Genomic DNA, 17,277 nt, shown 5'->3' on the forward strand with positions numbered 1-17,277 from the left:
ATAAAGCTTTCATCTCAGTCATCTACAATCAAAATATCCGAGAGTTAGGAGGCTGGCCAGCGGTGGAAGCGTCCTGAAGACGTCGCTAGACCAGTACTATGATCTCATGTTGCTCTGCGGCCGCAGGATTTGTGTGAGCGGAGCAGTCAGCCAGCAAGACACTAACAGGCTGCTCTACTAGACACAGACTGACACTGTGCACACATCCCTGCAGCCACTGCTTTCCCAGCTACAGACTGACCCTGTGCACACATCCCTGCAGCCACTGCTTTCCCAGCTACAGACCGACCCTGTGCACACATCCCTGCAGCCACTGCTTTCCCAGCTACAGACTGACCCTGTGCACACATCCCTGCAGCCACTGCTTTCCCAGCTACAGACTGACCCTGTGCACACATCGCTGCAGCCACTGCTTTCCCAGCTACAGACCGACACTGCACACATCTCTGCAGCCACTGCTCTCCCAGCTACAGACTGACACTATGCACAGATCCCTGCAGCCACTGCTTTCCCAGCTACAGACCGACACTGTGCACAAATCCCTGCAGCCACTGCTTTCCCAGCTACAGACCGACACTGTGCACACATCCCTGCAGCCACTGCTTTCCCAGCTACAGACAGACACTGTGCACACATCCCTGCAGCCACTGCTTTCCAAGCTCCTGACAATGCACACATCACTGCAGCCACTGCTTTCCCAGCTACAGACTGACACTGCGCACACATCCCTGCAGCCACTGCTTTCCCAGCTACAGACTGACCCTGTGCACACATCCCTGCAGCCACTGCTTTCCCAGCTACAGACCGACCCTGTGCACACATCCCTGCAGCCACTGCTTTCCCAGCTACAGACCGACAACACTGCATACATCCCTGCAGCCACTGCTTTCCCAGCTACAGACTGACCCTGTGGCACACATCCCTGCAGCCAGTGCTTTCCCAGCTACAGACTGACCCTGTGGCACACATCCCTGCAGCCACTGCTTTCCCAGCTACAGACCGACACTGCACACATCCCTGCAGCCACTGCTTTACCAGCTACCGATACTGCGCACGTATCCCTGCAGCCACTGCTTTCCCAGCTACAGACCGACACTGCACACATCTCGGCAGCCACTGCTTTCCCAGCTACAGACCGACACTGCACACATCTCTGCAGCCACTGCTTTCCCAGCTACAGACTGACACTGTGCACAGATCCCTGCAGCCACTGCTTTCCAAGCTCCTGACAATGCACACATCCCTGCAGCCACTGCTTTCCCAGCTACAGACTGACACTGCGCACACATCCCTGCAGCCACTGCTTTCCCAGCTACAGACCGACCCTGTGCACACATCCCTGCAGCCACTGCTTTCCCAGCTACAGACCGACAACACTGCATACATCCCTGCAGCCACTGCTTTCCCAGCTACAGACTGACCCTGTGGCACACATCCCTGCAGCCAGTGCTTTCCCAGCTACAGACTGACCCTGTGGCACACATCCCTGCAGCCACTGCTTTCCCAGCTACAGACCGACACTGCACACATCCCTGCAGCCACTGCTTTACCAGCTACCGACACTGCGCACGTATCCCTGCAGCCACTGCTTTCCCAGCTAGACTGATACTGCACACATCCCTGCAGCCACTGCTTTCCCAGCTACCGACACTGCGCACATATCCCTACAGCCACTGCTTTCCCAGCTAGACTGATACTGCACACATCCCTGCAGCCACTGCTTTCCCAGCTACCAACACTGCACAGATCCCTGCAGCCACTGCTTTCCCAGCTACCGACACTGCACACATCCCTGCAGCCACTGCTTTCCCAGCTACAGACCGACACTGCACACATCTCTGCAGCCACTGCTCTCCCAGCTACAGACTGACCCTGTGCACAGATCCCTGCAGCCACTGCTTTCCCAGCTACCGACCGACCCTGTGCACAGATACCTGCAGCCACTGCTTTCCCAGCTACCTACACTGCACACATCCCTGCAGCCGCTGCTTTACCAGCTACCGACACTGCACACATCCCTGAAGCCACTGCTCTCCCAGCTACAGACTGACCCTATGCACAGATCCCTGCAGCCACTGCTTTCCAAGCTCCTGACAATGCACACATCCCTGCAGCCACAGCTTTCCCTGCTACAGACTGACACTGTGCACACATCCCTGCAGCCACTGCTTTCCCAGCTACAGACTGACCATGTGGCACACATCCCTGCAGCCACTGCTTCCCCAGCTACAGCCCAACACTGCATACATCCCTGCAGCCACTGCTTTCCCAGCTACAGCCCAACACTGCATACATCCCTGCAGCCACTGCTTTCCCAGCTACAGACCGACACTGCATACATCCCTGCAGCCACTGCTTTCCCAGCTACAGCCTGACACTGTGCACACATTTATTATTTATTTATTAACAGTTTCTTATATAGCGCATACATATTCCGCAGCGCTTTACAGAGCATAGTTATAATCAAAAACACATAACAAATTACAGTACAAGACAGTTTAGGACAAGCACATGGTTAATATGGATAGTTGCATCAGGGGACAGGACACTGAAGCAATCATCAGGGTGGCAGAGGTTTATATATTCTAAGAAAGGCACATGAGGAGAGAGTGCCCTGCTCGTGAGAACTTACATTCTAAAGGGGAGGGATAGACAGACAGGGGTGACACAAAAGGTAAAGAAGTGGGCATAAACAGTAGGTAAGGATAAGCGATGGTCAGGTTTTATGCATGAGGGTGGGAAGATGACAGCTTAGTCTTTGATATTTTAAGTTTAAAAAGCGCTGGGTCATCCAAGAGTAGACAGCAGAGAGACAGTTAGAGATATGAGTGAGGATAGAGGGAGAGAGATCAGGAGAGGAGAGGTAGATTTCACTGTTAGCATAGATGTGATAGTGGAAGTTGAGTGAGCACATAAGCTCACCTAGAGAGGATGTATAGAGAAAGAGGACACCTACTATCAATGGAAGAGCAGGAGAGGGGAGGTCATTAGAGGTACAGCTGGTCATTTTCCAAACAGACAGTGCAAGTACAAGCTTTAACAGTGATAGTAAAAGTTGTTTGCAAATGTAAAATGCTGATGTTATGGTTGAATTGCCAGATTAAGCAGCCAGGAGTAGTATGTTGTGTGAATGAATTTAACTCACTCAAAGCAGACTTTGGTTTTCTCCGTTGTTGTTTTGTCCTTCAGTTTCACTTTGGTTTAACGCTGGTATAACGCTGTAGTTATGAATCAGTTTTCCCACTTTAATAACGGCCCACTTCAATCTAGGCCCACAGATAAAATCGGCCCACAGCCTATCCGGCCACAGCCGTATGCAATGACTACTTAAGTACTCTAAAAATGCATGAGTTCCCAATTCCCAATAATTGGAATCCACTCGTTTAGTCCCCACCCCCTACAACACATAGCAATAAAAGTGGCTTAGAAAAACAAAACTAGCATTCCAGGATTCTATATATCACCTAGACTAAAATAAATTCCTCCCTACACACAGGCTAGGTACTGTTGTAAAGTACACAGAGGAGATGTTTAGTGTTTTACCTAGAAGTACAAATCAATCCCACACAATAGATGTAATGCTCTGCAGTACAGAGGAGATGTTCAGTGTGTTACCTAGAAGTACAAATCAATCCCACACAATAGATGTAATGCTCTGCAGTACAGAGGAGATGTTCAGTGTGTTACCTAGAAGTACAAATCAATCCCACACAATAGATGTAATGCTCTGCAGTACAGAGGAGATGTTCAGTGTGTTACCTAGAAGTACAAATCAATCCCACACAATAGATGTAATGCTCTGCAGTACAGAGGAGATGTTCAGTGTGTTACCTAGAAGTACAAATCAATCCCACACAATAGATGTAATGCTCTGCAGTACAGAGGAGATGTTCAGTGTGTTACCTAGAAGTACAAATCAATCCCACACAATAGATGTAATGCTCTGCAGTACAGAGGAGATGTTCAGTGTGTTACCTAGAAGTACAAATCAATCCCACACAATAGATGTAATGCTCTGCAGTACAGAGGAGATGTTCAGTGTGTTACCTAGAAGTACAAATCAATCCCACACAATAGATGTAATGCTCTGCAGTACAGAGGAGATGTTCAGTGTGTTACCTAGAAGTACAAATCAATCCCACACAATAGATGTAATGCTCTGCAGTACAGAGGAGATGTTCAGTGTGTTACCTAGAAGTACAAATCAATCCCACACAATAGATGTAATGCATCCCTGCAGCCACTGCTTTCCCAGCTACAGGCACTGCGTACACATCCCTGCAGCCACTGCTTTCCCAGCTCCCGACACTGTGCACACATCCCTGCAGCCACCGCTTTCCCAGCTACAGCCCAACACTGCATACATCCCTGCAGCCACTGCTTTCCCAGCTACAGCCCGACACTGCACACATCCCTGCAGCCACTGCTTTCCCAGCTACAGGCACTGCGTACACATCGCTGCAGCCACTGCTTTCCCAGCTCCCGACACTGTGCACACATCATTGAATTCACACGCCACCAAATGTATAAGACTCAACCTTCAGATAACATTTACCAGGATGTTCTAGTATATTATAGTCCGGATTCATTCAGGCTGGACACTTACCTGTTGAACACCAACAGCAAATGCCTTCAGAAAAACTTCCGCAAACTCATTGTACTCCTTGGAGACATTTCCCGGACTTCCGTACCTAGAGCAGGGTAAGTGTGAGGAAGAGGTTACAGTATGGAACAAGGATTAACCATGTAATACATTTAGAAATCCTATAAAAAGCGTTCAACTTATAAACACTATTTTCATGCAATTTGTTACATGGGAGACAGATGTAAACGGCTAGGAAGCAGTTCCTCACAATCCCCAGCCTAGAGGTCCAAGCATTCCCCCACATGCCAGAACACGTACCTCTCAAACAGCCTGGCCAGTATGTGCAGAGCCCATTTTTTACACTTCCACCAAGGCAGTTCTGGACGGTCATCTTCATCAACCTGGAGGGTCTCCTATGAAGGGAAGAAATCAAGGTGAACAGGTGAACAGGAAGGAAGGGCAGCTCAATGCCCTGGCAAGTCCCCGTCACCTTTGTCTATCGAGAACAGATAACTGCCTACACTTCCTCGTACTGCCACGTCCACTGCTGGGTGAACAAGGCCAAAACCAACCAAACTCTATTCCTTCCAAATAGCCGTGGATGGAGTTTAAAGACATTGCATTGTGCTGCTTGGGTGTTCCAGCTGGGTGCCAAGCAATTCCCAGTTTTAGAATGTCACAGTGAGCTTAAAGCTTGGCGACAGCCCAACAAGTCCAAAAGTGCTGGGCACCCCACCAATAATGACACACATGGTATGAGACCGCACCCCCTCTACGAGTAGCCTCGCCCCTTTTCAGCCAGCATCTTGCTAGCAGTTCGCACTAGCATGAGCACCAGACTGCACCATGGACAGATAAATGCGCGCGCAGGATAAGTCAAACTAGTAGACTTCACATAACATGTAAACATATGGCAAAAGCGCATAACAAAATACATAATGTGGTAGACTTCACGCTAGGCGGATTTAGCAGGGCGCCACACCCTGCCCTTTTACCAGTGAACAGATGCAGTGCGCACGAGTTCAGCATCTTTTCACATTTAATGAAAAGCATGGCCCCCATCAGTAATGTTGCCAATAGAGATGCCGGCAGGCGTGTGCCTCCATTCCCTACCGGCCATACCCCTTTTTGAGCACGTGCACCTTGGCCGCATCCTAGTGGATCCCTAATTTGGTAACATCGCAAAACAAAACCGACGTAAATACACTCCACAGATGTACTCACTGCAGGGACATCGCGATCCACAACGGTCTTCAAGATCTCGATCCATTCAGCCAGATTAGGCTGATTAATAAGCTCCAAGGGCAACGTGTACTGCAGAGTAGAGAAGAGTATTAAAGTCCCGTGCGTCTCAAGGAGTCTGTGCGGGCATCCAGCAGCAGGAAGCACAGGACAGGACAACAGTCACTCACCTGTACGAGTGCGTAAAAGATCTTGAAGATCTGTTTCTGGATGAGGACAGATTGCTCTGAGGGCTCAGGAAGCAGGCGGATGAATCGCTCCCTCAGCATGGGCAGAAAGTGCTGCATTGCTGCAATGAGGGGGGTCCTCTCCTCCGGTTTCTTGTACCTGGGATAAAACCACAAGCACCATGAGACAACTATAGAAGTGGTGGCAGGATCCGAGACAGGGACATGTACCTGCCAGCAGGCTAGAGATTTATAGATATAGATAGATGCAGGCATTATTAGTGATGTGACCAGCTAGAACTCCAGTTTATGGCAACAATTACTGGGGCCGGTAACTAAACAGATGGTTTCTTGCATCCGGATACAGAAAGGAACCACAGCCTTGCATACACTTACTCATAGTTCTTCACAAGCTGGTAAAGACACATCAAGATCCCCAGCCAGCAGGCGCTGTTATCCGACTGCAGATAAAAGCCGATCTTCTCCACAACTGCGGTCCAGCGGTTTGGGTAATCATGTTTAATGATGTGATGGATACAGGTTGTAAGCTGGACCCTGCAATGCAGAAGGATAGGAAGTGATACAGGCATGAAATACTAAATACAGGCTGTAAACGCGTTTTAGCCTCTAGTTCACGGGTTCGTAAAATGGTCCTCAGAACCCCATACAGGCCAATGCTTTCCAGGTCACCTGCGGATCATTAAAATATGGCAGTTGGTTATACACAGTGCACCTACCAGGTGACATGAAAAACATGACATGTGTGGGGTCCTGAGGACAGAGTTGGAGAACCACTGCATTAGGTAATGCAGAATTAAGCGATACAAACGATATTGCTTGCAGCAAAAGTAAACAAAAAGACAATATTAGGAAGACCACTGACAGGGATGATAGTGTGAATACACACTGAGCGGCTTTCCCCAGGCGCCGCTCCTGGAATGTGGGGAGAGGATGGCTTTGCATAGCACAGTAAAGCCATCTTTAAAGCCGCTCATCTGCTGGTATTACCAGCAGATGAACGGTTTTCCGGACGATGCAGGAGCGTGCAGCAACATTCACCGCTGGGGCATACACACTGGGCGGCTTTGAGATGAAAGCCGCTCAAACTTCCTGTTTTGAGCGGCTTTCAGCACAAGGTCACCCAGTGTGTATGGGCCTTTAGACTACCCTGGACTGAGTCCTGTGATCGGACAGGACCACCTGGACAGAGCATACAAGCACAATGCGTCACTCACCTGATCAGTTCTGGGGACTGGATAATGGCCTCTACAATGTTCTCTCGTATGCAGTGACGATCTTCCTCAGGAATAGTATGAGTGGGCACTTCGCCGGGGGTCACTTCGCGGTCAGGCCAATACTGAGTGATCATATTCTTTAAATAAATAACACCTGCACAAGGAACGGTTACAGGAGGTTAGTCTCACCTTATACAAGAACATGTTACCTGCTTGGTTCAACAGCGCCACCACGTGCTAAATACATAGGAAAAATTCTTAAGCAGAACTGTCCTGATGGCAACGTATTATGTACCAATAACTGTTTAAAGTCCTAACCAGGGACACTGAAAGTAGTGAAGCAATTGTTAAAACCCCAGTGACATTAACCAGGCACCGCCACTCTCTCCATGACAAGTCCCTGAACATGGCAGGGTTGACAGGTGTTGCTTTTTTCATTTTAAGTTTCGATAAACTAAATAGCTGGTGAGTTACAGACCCAGATTTTAATGATTTTACTGTACATATTAAATCTGGGATAACCCCCCCCCCCATCTCTACTATAACCCAAAGAAACTCTGCAGAGTAGTCTGCAAGCACCAATACCAACTGCTGGTCTGGGAATGACGTAGCTAGCACTATCAGAAGCAGACAGACCAAGCACAGATGTACACTTGCCTGCTTGTCGTACAGGTAGATCCAGTTGCTCAGACATGGTGATCTGCAGCAAGGTTGACACGAAGTTCACAGACTTATGGGACTAGAAAAGAAAAAGGTGAGTCAGAAACCACAGGACTAGAAAGTGAGCCAGGGAGAGGAAACACTGCAGCACACTGTGTAGCCAGAGCAGAGATCTGCACACACCAACCTGTCCCATGTGGGGAGATCACCAAGGCACCACTGCACCATCGCAAGCTGTGTACATACTAAGGGAAGTTCCTTATAACGCGGCCAATTGGGAAAGAGCTAGATTTTCATGTCTTACTTTATAGAAGATTGGGATACTGCAGGAAAGCGAGTTCTAAAAGATATTACTAACCAAATACTATGCTATCGGCTGTCTGTAGAGCTTGCCATCACCGGCCCACAGCACACCACCGATGGAAGAGACCAGCTGGAACCTCGGTATAGGACACATTAGAGATGTGTACTATTCTGTAGCGCTTAATTTCTTTGGGAGGTATTTAATCTCGGATTCAAACTGCCGGGCGCCGACAATCGGAATCTCGGGCCGTTTTCACACAGCTTGATGGCTGGAATTCAATGTTTCGGCTGTCAAGTGCCGGAAACTGGGTGTGTTGCCAAAATCGGCTGCGGATTGTTGAAAAACGGCTGTGAATTCAACAATCCGCAGCTTTTCCGACAAAACTGATCCGCCGTTGGTTTAAGGTTGGTTCTGTTATATCGGCATATGCCTTCAATGCTGTCAGAAATGGCGAAGTCGATTAGGCGGTGGTCGCTATTTCCCACGGCAGAAATAGCGGCTGAGATTGAATACCCCCCTTTATAGCTTGATCTTGCCCATACTTTTGTTCACATATACATAACTACCATCGCATCGTGTCCCCTGTTCACCAATAAAATGGGCAACAAGTTAAATAAAGCTGCAGTTATTTAATTGACTATCGCCTGAAACACTGCACAAGGTCAGAGACGGGCAATGTGTTCGCCAAGTGTGGTAGACTAATAAACACACAAATAGAGGAGACTAATAGGCTCTTGGCCACACAAACTTCCCAGTACTTGAGATGAGCACAAAAACAAAACAAAAAAAAAACCTTTTAGAGCAGTGGTTCCCAACGCTGGTCCTCAAGTACCCCCAACAGTGCACATTTCCAGGTCACCCAGCAGGTGCACATAATATTCAGACACATTTTAAAGGTGGAGCTAATTACGTCACTTGTGATTCTGTGCGGAGACCTGGAAAACATGCACTGTTGGGGGTACTTGGACAGGATTGGCCACCCCTGTTTTAGAGGCATGAGACATCACACAATGATTGCTTGAATGGGAATATAGCTCTTCTTGGCCAGGGGATTTTTGGGCCACGAGTGAAGTCTGATTGTGGGGACACAGGAAGTCAGCGCAGCTGGACGCACGCAGAGTCTTCAGGACGACGTTTCGCCATTTCAGGACGGCAAAAGCCAGAGCAGCGGTTGTCCTAGCTGCAGCGCTAATGGGTCCCTGTAACCCAGCATTGCTCAGCATGCAGTAGTGTGCGTCACGTGCCGCTCGGATGAATGTTTTGCCAATAGGAGCATTGACAATGCTGATAACGCATCTACGGCACATTTCCAAGTAAGGGTCTGACCTACAGCAAGGTTTAATGTGTGTTACAGGATTACACAGAGACACAGCAGGGGGCACGCGGTATGCCAAGTGCCGGCGGTGAATGTGATGCGTCTCACAGTTCTGCAACTGCAAACAAAGTAATTAACTTATACATTTTCCTTAACCGGCAGAAAGCCGCAGACTGAAGACCAGGGGGCACAGTGTAACACATGGACCTTTAATTGTAAAATGAAATAAACTGTAATTCAGTTCCTAAGCCAGACCATGAAATGCAGCAGATTAATAATGGCTGAATGAGAGGACAGAGGAATCTGCTGGGGAAAGTCTAAGCAGGAGGACGCAGCGGTCTGACGAGGCTTCTGTGACGGATACTCGAATAAACACAAGGATCTGACCACACAGCAGTCAGTTAATGCCTTTTATCCTGGAAGCCTAGTCAAGGACAGAGCCATCCGCAGAGAGCATCCTCTCTGCTATATAATAAATTGTGCAGAGATGCTACGTATCCCGGCAGGGCAGAGCAAGGGATTCTCCAACCAAGGATGCCATTAGGTACATCGACAGACCGAACGGGTGCTGTTACTCCAGCTGTTTGCAGGAATGTGTAAATGCACACAGGATACGGCAGGTTATGTCTGTGTGAACTATCTTCCATATACAACTGCAGAATTCCATTCCATGGGATACTGTCCTGCTCCAAGTATATGAGGCAGCAGTGATTTAACCTTTTCATCTCGCAGCACACCAGACAAGATCTCAAAACTCCCTTGCATGGAAAACAGTGACAATAGCAGTGAAATTGGCTGTAAAATACTGTACTTTGGACATCTCTGGCACAAAGTGCTCTTCCAGGCCTGTTAAATGGCATCGGCAGGCCAAACATGGTTACGTGCATCATCGTCATGTCAACAGCAAATACCAGTTATACCCCTTTTACAGCAGAGCCTCGACCCGGGTTATTGCTGCTCCAGTCCGGGGCTTGGTGTAAATAGGCAATAAATAAATGCGGGTCCTGTTCCCTGGCACATGGAGCAGCGATTCCAGGCTTTTTATAGCCAGTACCCTACACTACAGCAAGAACCTGCACTGCGAGCACTCTCCGCACTGTGCTTACAGCCTCATCCGCAGCAACACATGCTCGCTGTCATGCAGTGTGCCCCACAGCATCACCCTCAGCCTGACTGTTTGCCAGACCCCCAAACCTGACCTTTTTATCATAAAGAGTTTCTTGTGAACTCATCATAAACCGCCCCAAAAAAAGCTATTTTTTATGACAGCAGCAAGAGAAGGCAGAGCTGATCAGTTTCCAGTGTAAAGGGGCATTACCTGGGAATAACCCAGATTGAAGTGCAGTGTAAATGGGGTCTGAGGCGTGGCATGCCCTGACAATTTCCAGTGTTCAAATTCCCTGGTCCTACCCAGGATTCTGGTGTAAAAGTGGTATTAGTTACTTTGCTCTTGTGTGGCGTATTAGACTTCACTTTAAATGATGCAGAACATTCCGAATCAATACCACCCCTGCATAAACACACTGATTAGGGTGACACGCGGAACAAAGTATCCAGGTCTGATACAGATCTCGAACGCTATTCCAGTCCAGATACAAAAGCATATTTAAGAGGTCATCGCTTTGGCTTTTTGATGTTTGTAGGTCAGAGTACAGTGAGCTAATGTCTCTGGGGCCTGACATCCATCACCAGCCCTGCAGCTGCTTTCCACATAACCTACAAGACAAGAGCTGAAAGTCAGCTGTGTGACCACCTGCTCAGATACATAGATGTCATGCCGACTGTAACTCAGGTAACTGATGGCTCATCACACAATACTTTCACTTTCATTCCTTTCTGCAGGTTGGAATACGACAAGACCTCATGCCTCAGGAACATTTCCCTGACACCAGAGTAACATCCTCTGGAACCTTAGGAAATTCTAAGGCCCTTAGCCATTCGCCCGAATCCAGGAAATTGCAGTCCATACAGCAACTGCTATTTAAAAACATGGACGCAGGTTTGGTGTTTGCAACATAGATGTCACGCTTGTAGAAACTTCTCTAGTTTTGCTTTTTCTACAAGTTTCTCTGCCCAGACTTGAAGCTCAGGAGATCGCAGCATAAATCGGCATACCATCAAAGCATGAATGCCAGTGTAGGTAGTATACATTATAGAGAATTTGCTGAATGCGGAACAAAGTGACAGTCTGACTAATCATTTGACATGCTCTGTAGTTCTCTATGCTTTAGCGGTGGTGCAGGATCAGCAGCCGGACGGATGTTGGAGAACAGAGCAGATTAATTCTTCTATTACAGAGATGACTGCACACTGCTGCATAACAAGTCCGTAGAAACCATTTTCTCTTTTCCTTTAAGGCCATTGTGATTTTAAACCCAATCTTTGTCTGGGCAATGAACAATAAAGTTAATAAAAAAAAAATGCAATATTGGCTTTAATCAGGAAGTAGATTATCATGACCATCTTCTAGCCAGAAATACTAACTACTCATGTACCAAACAGGAAGTCTTGTAACACAAGCCCAGTCCACATAGATTCAAGAATCTTGGGTACTTGTGTAGTTTCATGGCGCCGTGCTACTTCCAGGTGTACGCTCGCCACTAAATATGTCAAATAAACTAACTTAACTCCATGCCAACATGGATAGTTCATGCCTCCACTATCCATGTTGGCATGGAGTCGATTTTAAATAGCGTGGCAAGCGAAGACAGACCCGCAAGGGGACTCAGACGCACGGCGCCATGCTGGCGCCGTGAAACTACACAAGTACCGAATCTTGCAGTTTGTATGTACGTCACACAAACTATCACAACTGACTTTCCTATTTGTTTTCTTTTATCAAACACCATAACTGTGTAACTTAAATGCTGCTGTAATGTAACTTATGCAGGACACCAACTCAGCGACCATGCGTGAGCAACTGGAAGTAGTATTCCAGGAGCCACGTTATTATCATGAGGCCGGCTTCACATACAGCTGTTATTTGATCACTTTGAGTCATATGCAGGAAATGACTAAGGAGGAAGAGAGTAATAAGACGAGGCGCGTTAGGATCCAGCAATGCACCCAGAACCTGATCACACAGACACAGAGGCAGGGAAGCAGATTACAGAACAGAAATGCGGAACCAGACATTTATATGACCGTAATATCATCTGCTCATTACTAGTAATCTCAAAGCTGCAGCCTAGAGCAACTTTGGCTAGTGGCACATTACAGCCGTCCGATGTCACGCTTCCCTCATACAGGTCACTAGGGGATTAAGGCAGCATGTCAATGTGTTTCACCATGGATCTAGAACAAATGACATTCATGGACAGACAAATACATCATTCTCCAGTAATCCTGTAAAAGGGAGTTATAGATTCCAGAACACTTACATGTATAGATATTAATCATCTGTTCTAGGAACACACAGTCTATTTATGCAAAAAGCCACACTAATAAGCGGAAGGCCACGTATTTTGCATGTACACACAGCCTGTCGTAGTGGGGACAAGGGGAGTGATCACATATGGACCACTTTATATAGGCAATTCGAATAGGGTTTATGGTGTGTTGGGGTGACAGATAAAAAAATAAAACCATAGGATTGGCGGGAATACATATGGGATCCTAGCGTTATATATGCCAGCAGTCATAACACCGAAATAAACATCCCAATGGTAAAGCCAACAGGGTAAGGCACCCGACACTCACCACTACTCCCCCTAACCTTTATTCTAGCAGTTTAATCCCAACCAACCCCGTTCTAGCCTACACCCCCCACCCACTTTCCCCAGGAACTGGCTAGTTAACCCAGCATACTTACCGTTTAGGACGCTGGCATATTATTGTATTCAGAGTTTTGATACAGGTCTTGCGAGGGTACTCGGGATGCCGGAGTCAGTATACTGAATGCCAATCGCATACCGACTGGAGAAGTGGTTAGCATTACTCCCACACAAAACAGGTCATTACCGATCTATGTGGAGTTACTACTACCCCTCACATTGGACAAACAACTCAGGCCTACGTGTGGTGTGAAAGGGCCTTCTGAAAATCCCTGGTTCCCACCATCACAACCCAGGTTTAAACAAGGGTTCGACCTGGGTTGCTGGGCAGTGTGAACAGGTAACCCGGGTCAAGCAACAGGTCCTGTTCGCACTATATGGAGGCGGCAGTGGCAGCTTCAAGCGCTGCCTTCTCCACCCATAGCGTACCACCGTTACCTTATTAGGACCGGTTAGCTGCCGATGACCTTGCAACGCAAATGCCGGGTTCCTCCCGGGACGGACCCGGCATTTGCAATGTGAAAGGGGTATATGTTATCCCCGTGTTTTGTGCATTTCCTCCCAAATACATACTAGTAGGTTAATTGGCTGCTGATCAAATAAACCAGTAAGTATCCATGTTATAGGGTACAGATGTATGTTGTACAGTACTGTGTAATTAGTATGTTACAAATGATTATAATCTAAAGAGCAACTAGCTACGTTCACCTGTTCTCTTATCACCAGACCCGTCTACTTACCCTGAAGTGATCAGCGCAGACACCAGCACTTCCACATCCCAGTACATACATTAACATTAATGGGCCCCAGGGACCCCCCAGTGTCATCAGTCAGGTATGCATTCATAGTCATGGGACCCCAGAGGGGGTAGATGCAAGTGCATTACATGCCATGCAGCCCCAATACCCCAGTGGGGGTGGGGGCAGATAGATCAAAATTGATTAAGTACAGTAATTGACCAACTGTTGGGATCCCGACTTCCGAATCCCAGCCGCCGGTACTTCAACAGGGGGGTGCAAAAAAAGCACACTATGGCTCGGTGGCTTGCCACAGGTTCTATTCTTCCTCTATGGGTTTGTGGACCCTCACGAGGGAGAATAGCCCATTGGTTGGGCAGTAAACTGTTATAGGTATATTCAATGCGGCCGGCGAGGGGACTAAACGGCCGGGATCGCCAAAAACAACCCATCCTCCCCGTTTAACCTCCGTGCCATCTGCTCACCCTATTCTACATTCCAGGGGAATCCTTGCTGTCAGAGGACGGCGAGGATTCCCCCAAACATCAAGGCTCCCGGCTAATGCAGGGAAACCACTGCATTTAGCAGCGGGTCTTGCCGTTTTAGCGGACGCATACGTAGTTTCCCCCCTTGCTCCAAAAACTGCGTATGCAGGGATTCAGTTGAACCCTGACCATGTGAGTTGTCACAGCGAGCAGTCAGCACTGCCCGCCTCCAGGATTTCAACGTTGGTATACGATCAGGATCCCGACTGTCGATGAGTTATCCGGTACCTCGGCGCGTGGTAGATCCGAATGCATTACTCACAGTACAGTCACAGGGCCCCAGAAGGGGGCAAATTGGAATGTATTACATATGTGGGAGTCCCAGAACCCTACCTCAGGTTTAAATATTAATGTATTACATACATGACAGATGCAGAACCACAGTGGGGGCTGGTTGGAATGTATAATCTACAGTATAGTCAAAGGATCCCAGTGGATGCCAACCTACTGTATATTACATATAGTATAGCAATTACACATGCCAGACAGCAATTATACATGTGAGACCGAGGAATACAGCGAGGGCAGATCTATTACATATACAGTATATGGAAATCACCAGATGCCCCTATGGCCAGCTCTGAGTGTATTACACATGCTGCAGTCTCAGGACCCTGTATGGGGCAGATCCAAATGTATTACTTAGGGTACAGTCCCAGAACCCCAGTAGGGGGGGGCAGATGCAAGTATATTATGTAAAGTACAGTCCCAGAACCCCAGTAGGAGGGGGGGGGGGGGGGGGGGCAGATGCAAGTATATTATGTAAGGTACAGTCGCAGAACCCCAGTAGAGGGGCAGATGCAAGTATATTATGTATTATTATGTATGGTACAGTCCCAGAACCAGTAGGATCAGATTTGGAGGCAACACATGTGACAGACACAGGATGTTATGGAGGGCAGATGGGAAAGTATGACAAATGGTGCAGCCCCAGCACCCCAATATGGGCAGACTGGACTGTATCACATGTGGCAGCTATCTGCTCACATATGACACGTGGGACCGCCTACAGAGCACATATATGTTGCCTGGTTCCCATTGGCATGCAGAGCACATACAACGCGCCTACGGCAGACTGGCAACGAGCACATGTGAGCACACTACACGTATGTCTGACATACAGAGCACATGGCACAGACCCGGAGGGCCCGGGGAAGCGGGAGGTGACAGGCCGGGCCCACATGTGTCAGCGGCTCTCACCTCGTTAAGCTGCCTCTCGGCCGCCTCCCGCAGGGCAGGGTCCATGGTGCCCCGCAGGGCCTCGATCAATATGCTGGGGTCCATGTTGGCGGAGAGGCGCTGATTCCCGGTCAGTGTCCTGGGCTAGAGACGAGCTGCGCACATGGAGCCGCCACACAGCCCAGCGCCCGGCGCGAAAGGAAGGAGAGCGCCAAGGCCCGGATAGATCCGTCCCCCTGGCGTCAGCCACGTCACGTCCGCCCGCCGCTATGCATGATGGGAGCTGTAGTTTCCAGAAACACAACAACATCAACAACACTGCAACTGTGAAACACTGGCAATAGGTCTCTCACTGCACAGTGTGTGCACACATTCCCTTTCTAGGTCTATGTGTAACCATGTAGTATGTATATGTGACTGCAGGGAGCAGCCATATTACCTCACTGCATACCTCCCCTGCCCTGTATAACCATGTATAATGTCACCTGTGTGACTGCAGGGAGCAGCCATGTTACCTCACTGCACACCTCCCCTGCCCTGTGTAATGTCACCTGTGTGACTGCAGGGAGCAGTTATATTACCTCACTGCACACCTCCCCTGCCCTGTGTAACCATGTATAATGTCACCTGTGTGACTGCAGGGAGCAGCCATATTACCTCACTGCACACCTCCCCTGCCCTGTGTAATGTCACCTGTGTGACTGCACTGCAGGGAGCAGCCATATTACCTCACTGCACACCTCCCCTGCCCTGTATAACCATGTATAATGTCACCTGTGTGACGCAGGGAGCAGCCATATTATCTCACTGCACACCTCCCCTGCCCTGTGTAATGTCACCTGTGTGACTGCAGGGAGCAGCCATATTACCTCACTGCACACCTCCCCTGCCCTGTGTAACCATGTATAATGTCACCTGTGTGACTGCAGGGAGCAGCCATATTACCTCACTGCACACCTCCCCTGCCCTGTGTTATGTCACCTGTGTGACTGGACTGCAGGGAGCAGCCATATTACCTCACTGCGCACCTCCCCTGCCCTGTATAACCATGTATAATGTCACCTGTGTGACGCAGGGAGCAGCCATATTATCTCACTGCACACCTCCCCTGCCCTGTGTAATGTCACCTGTGTGACTGCAGGGAGCAGCCATATTACCTCACTGCACACCTCCCCTGCCCTATGTAACCATGTATAATGTCACCTGTGTGACTGCAGGGAGCAGCCATATTACCTCACTGCACACCTCCCCTGCCCTGTGTAATGTCACCTGTGTGACTGCAGGGAGCAGCCCTATTACCTCACTGCACACCTCCCCTGCCCTGTGTAATGTCACCTGTGTGACTGCAGGGAGTAGCCATATTACCTCACTGCACACCTCCCCTGCCCTGTGTAATGTCACCTGTGTGACTGCAGGGAGCAGCCCTATTACCTCACTGCACACCTCCCCTGCCCTGTGTAATGTCACCTGTGTGACTGCAGGGAGCAGCCATATTACCTCACTGCACACCCTCCCTGCCCTGTGTAATCAATGTC

General features: G+C 48.7%; 1 protein-coding gene and 1 non-coding gene across 2 annotated transcripts in view; both read right to left on the reverse strand.

Annotated features, from left to right (window-relative positions):
• Positions 1 to 15,985, reverse strand: part of IPO7 (importin 7) — a 30,146-nt gene extending 14,161 nt beyond the window's left edge. The window contains exons 1-8 of the mRNA XM_083164615.1: positions 15,764 to 15,985; positions 7,887 to 7,968; positions 7,230 to 7,383; positions 6,391 to 6,549; positions 5,998 to 6,154; positions 5,810 to 5,899; positions 4,904 to 4,998; positions 4,607 to 4,691 (exon numbers count right to left, since the gene is read on the reverse strand). Of these exons, the coding sequence (XP_083020741.1) occupies positions 4,607 to 4,691; positions 4,904 to 4,998; positions 5,810 to 5,899; positions 5,998 to 6,154; positions 6,391 to 6,549; positions 7,230 to 7,383; positions 7,887 to 7,968; positions 15,764 to 15,847 (906 nt within the window). The 5' untranslated portion in view covers positions 15,848 to 15,985. The remainder of the gene's footprint in view (positions 1 to 4,606; positions 4,692 to 4,903; positions 4,999 to 5,809; positions 5,900 to 5,997; positions 6,155 to 6,390; positions 6,550 to 7,229; positions 7,384 to 7,886; positions 7,969 to 15,763) is intronic.
• On the reverse strand, positions 32 to 212 carry LOC146046539 (small nucleolar RNA SNORA23). Its single transcript, XR_014465936.1, has one exon. It is a non-coding gene; the product is annotated as a small nucleolar RNA SNORA23 (small nucleolar RNA).
• Positions 15,986 to 17,277: the final 1,292 nt, after the last annotated feature.

This window comes from Crinia signifera, chromosome 11 (genome assembly GCF_055691185.1).
Source record: "Crinia signifera chromosome 11, ASM5569118v1, whole genome shotgun sequence".
NCBI classification, from domain to species: Eukaryota; Metazoa; Chordata; class Amphibia; order Anura; family Myobatrachidae; genus Crinia; species Crinia signifera.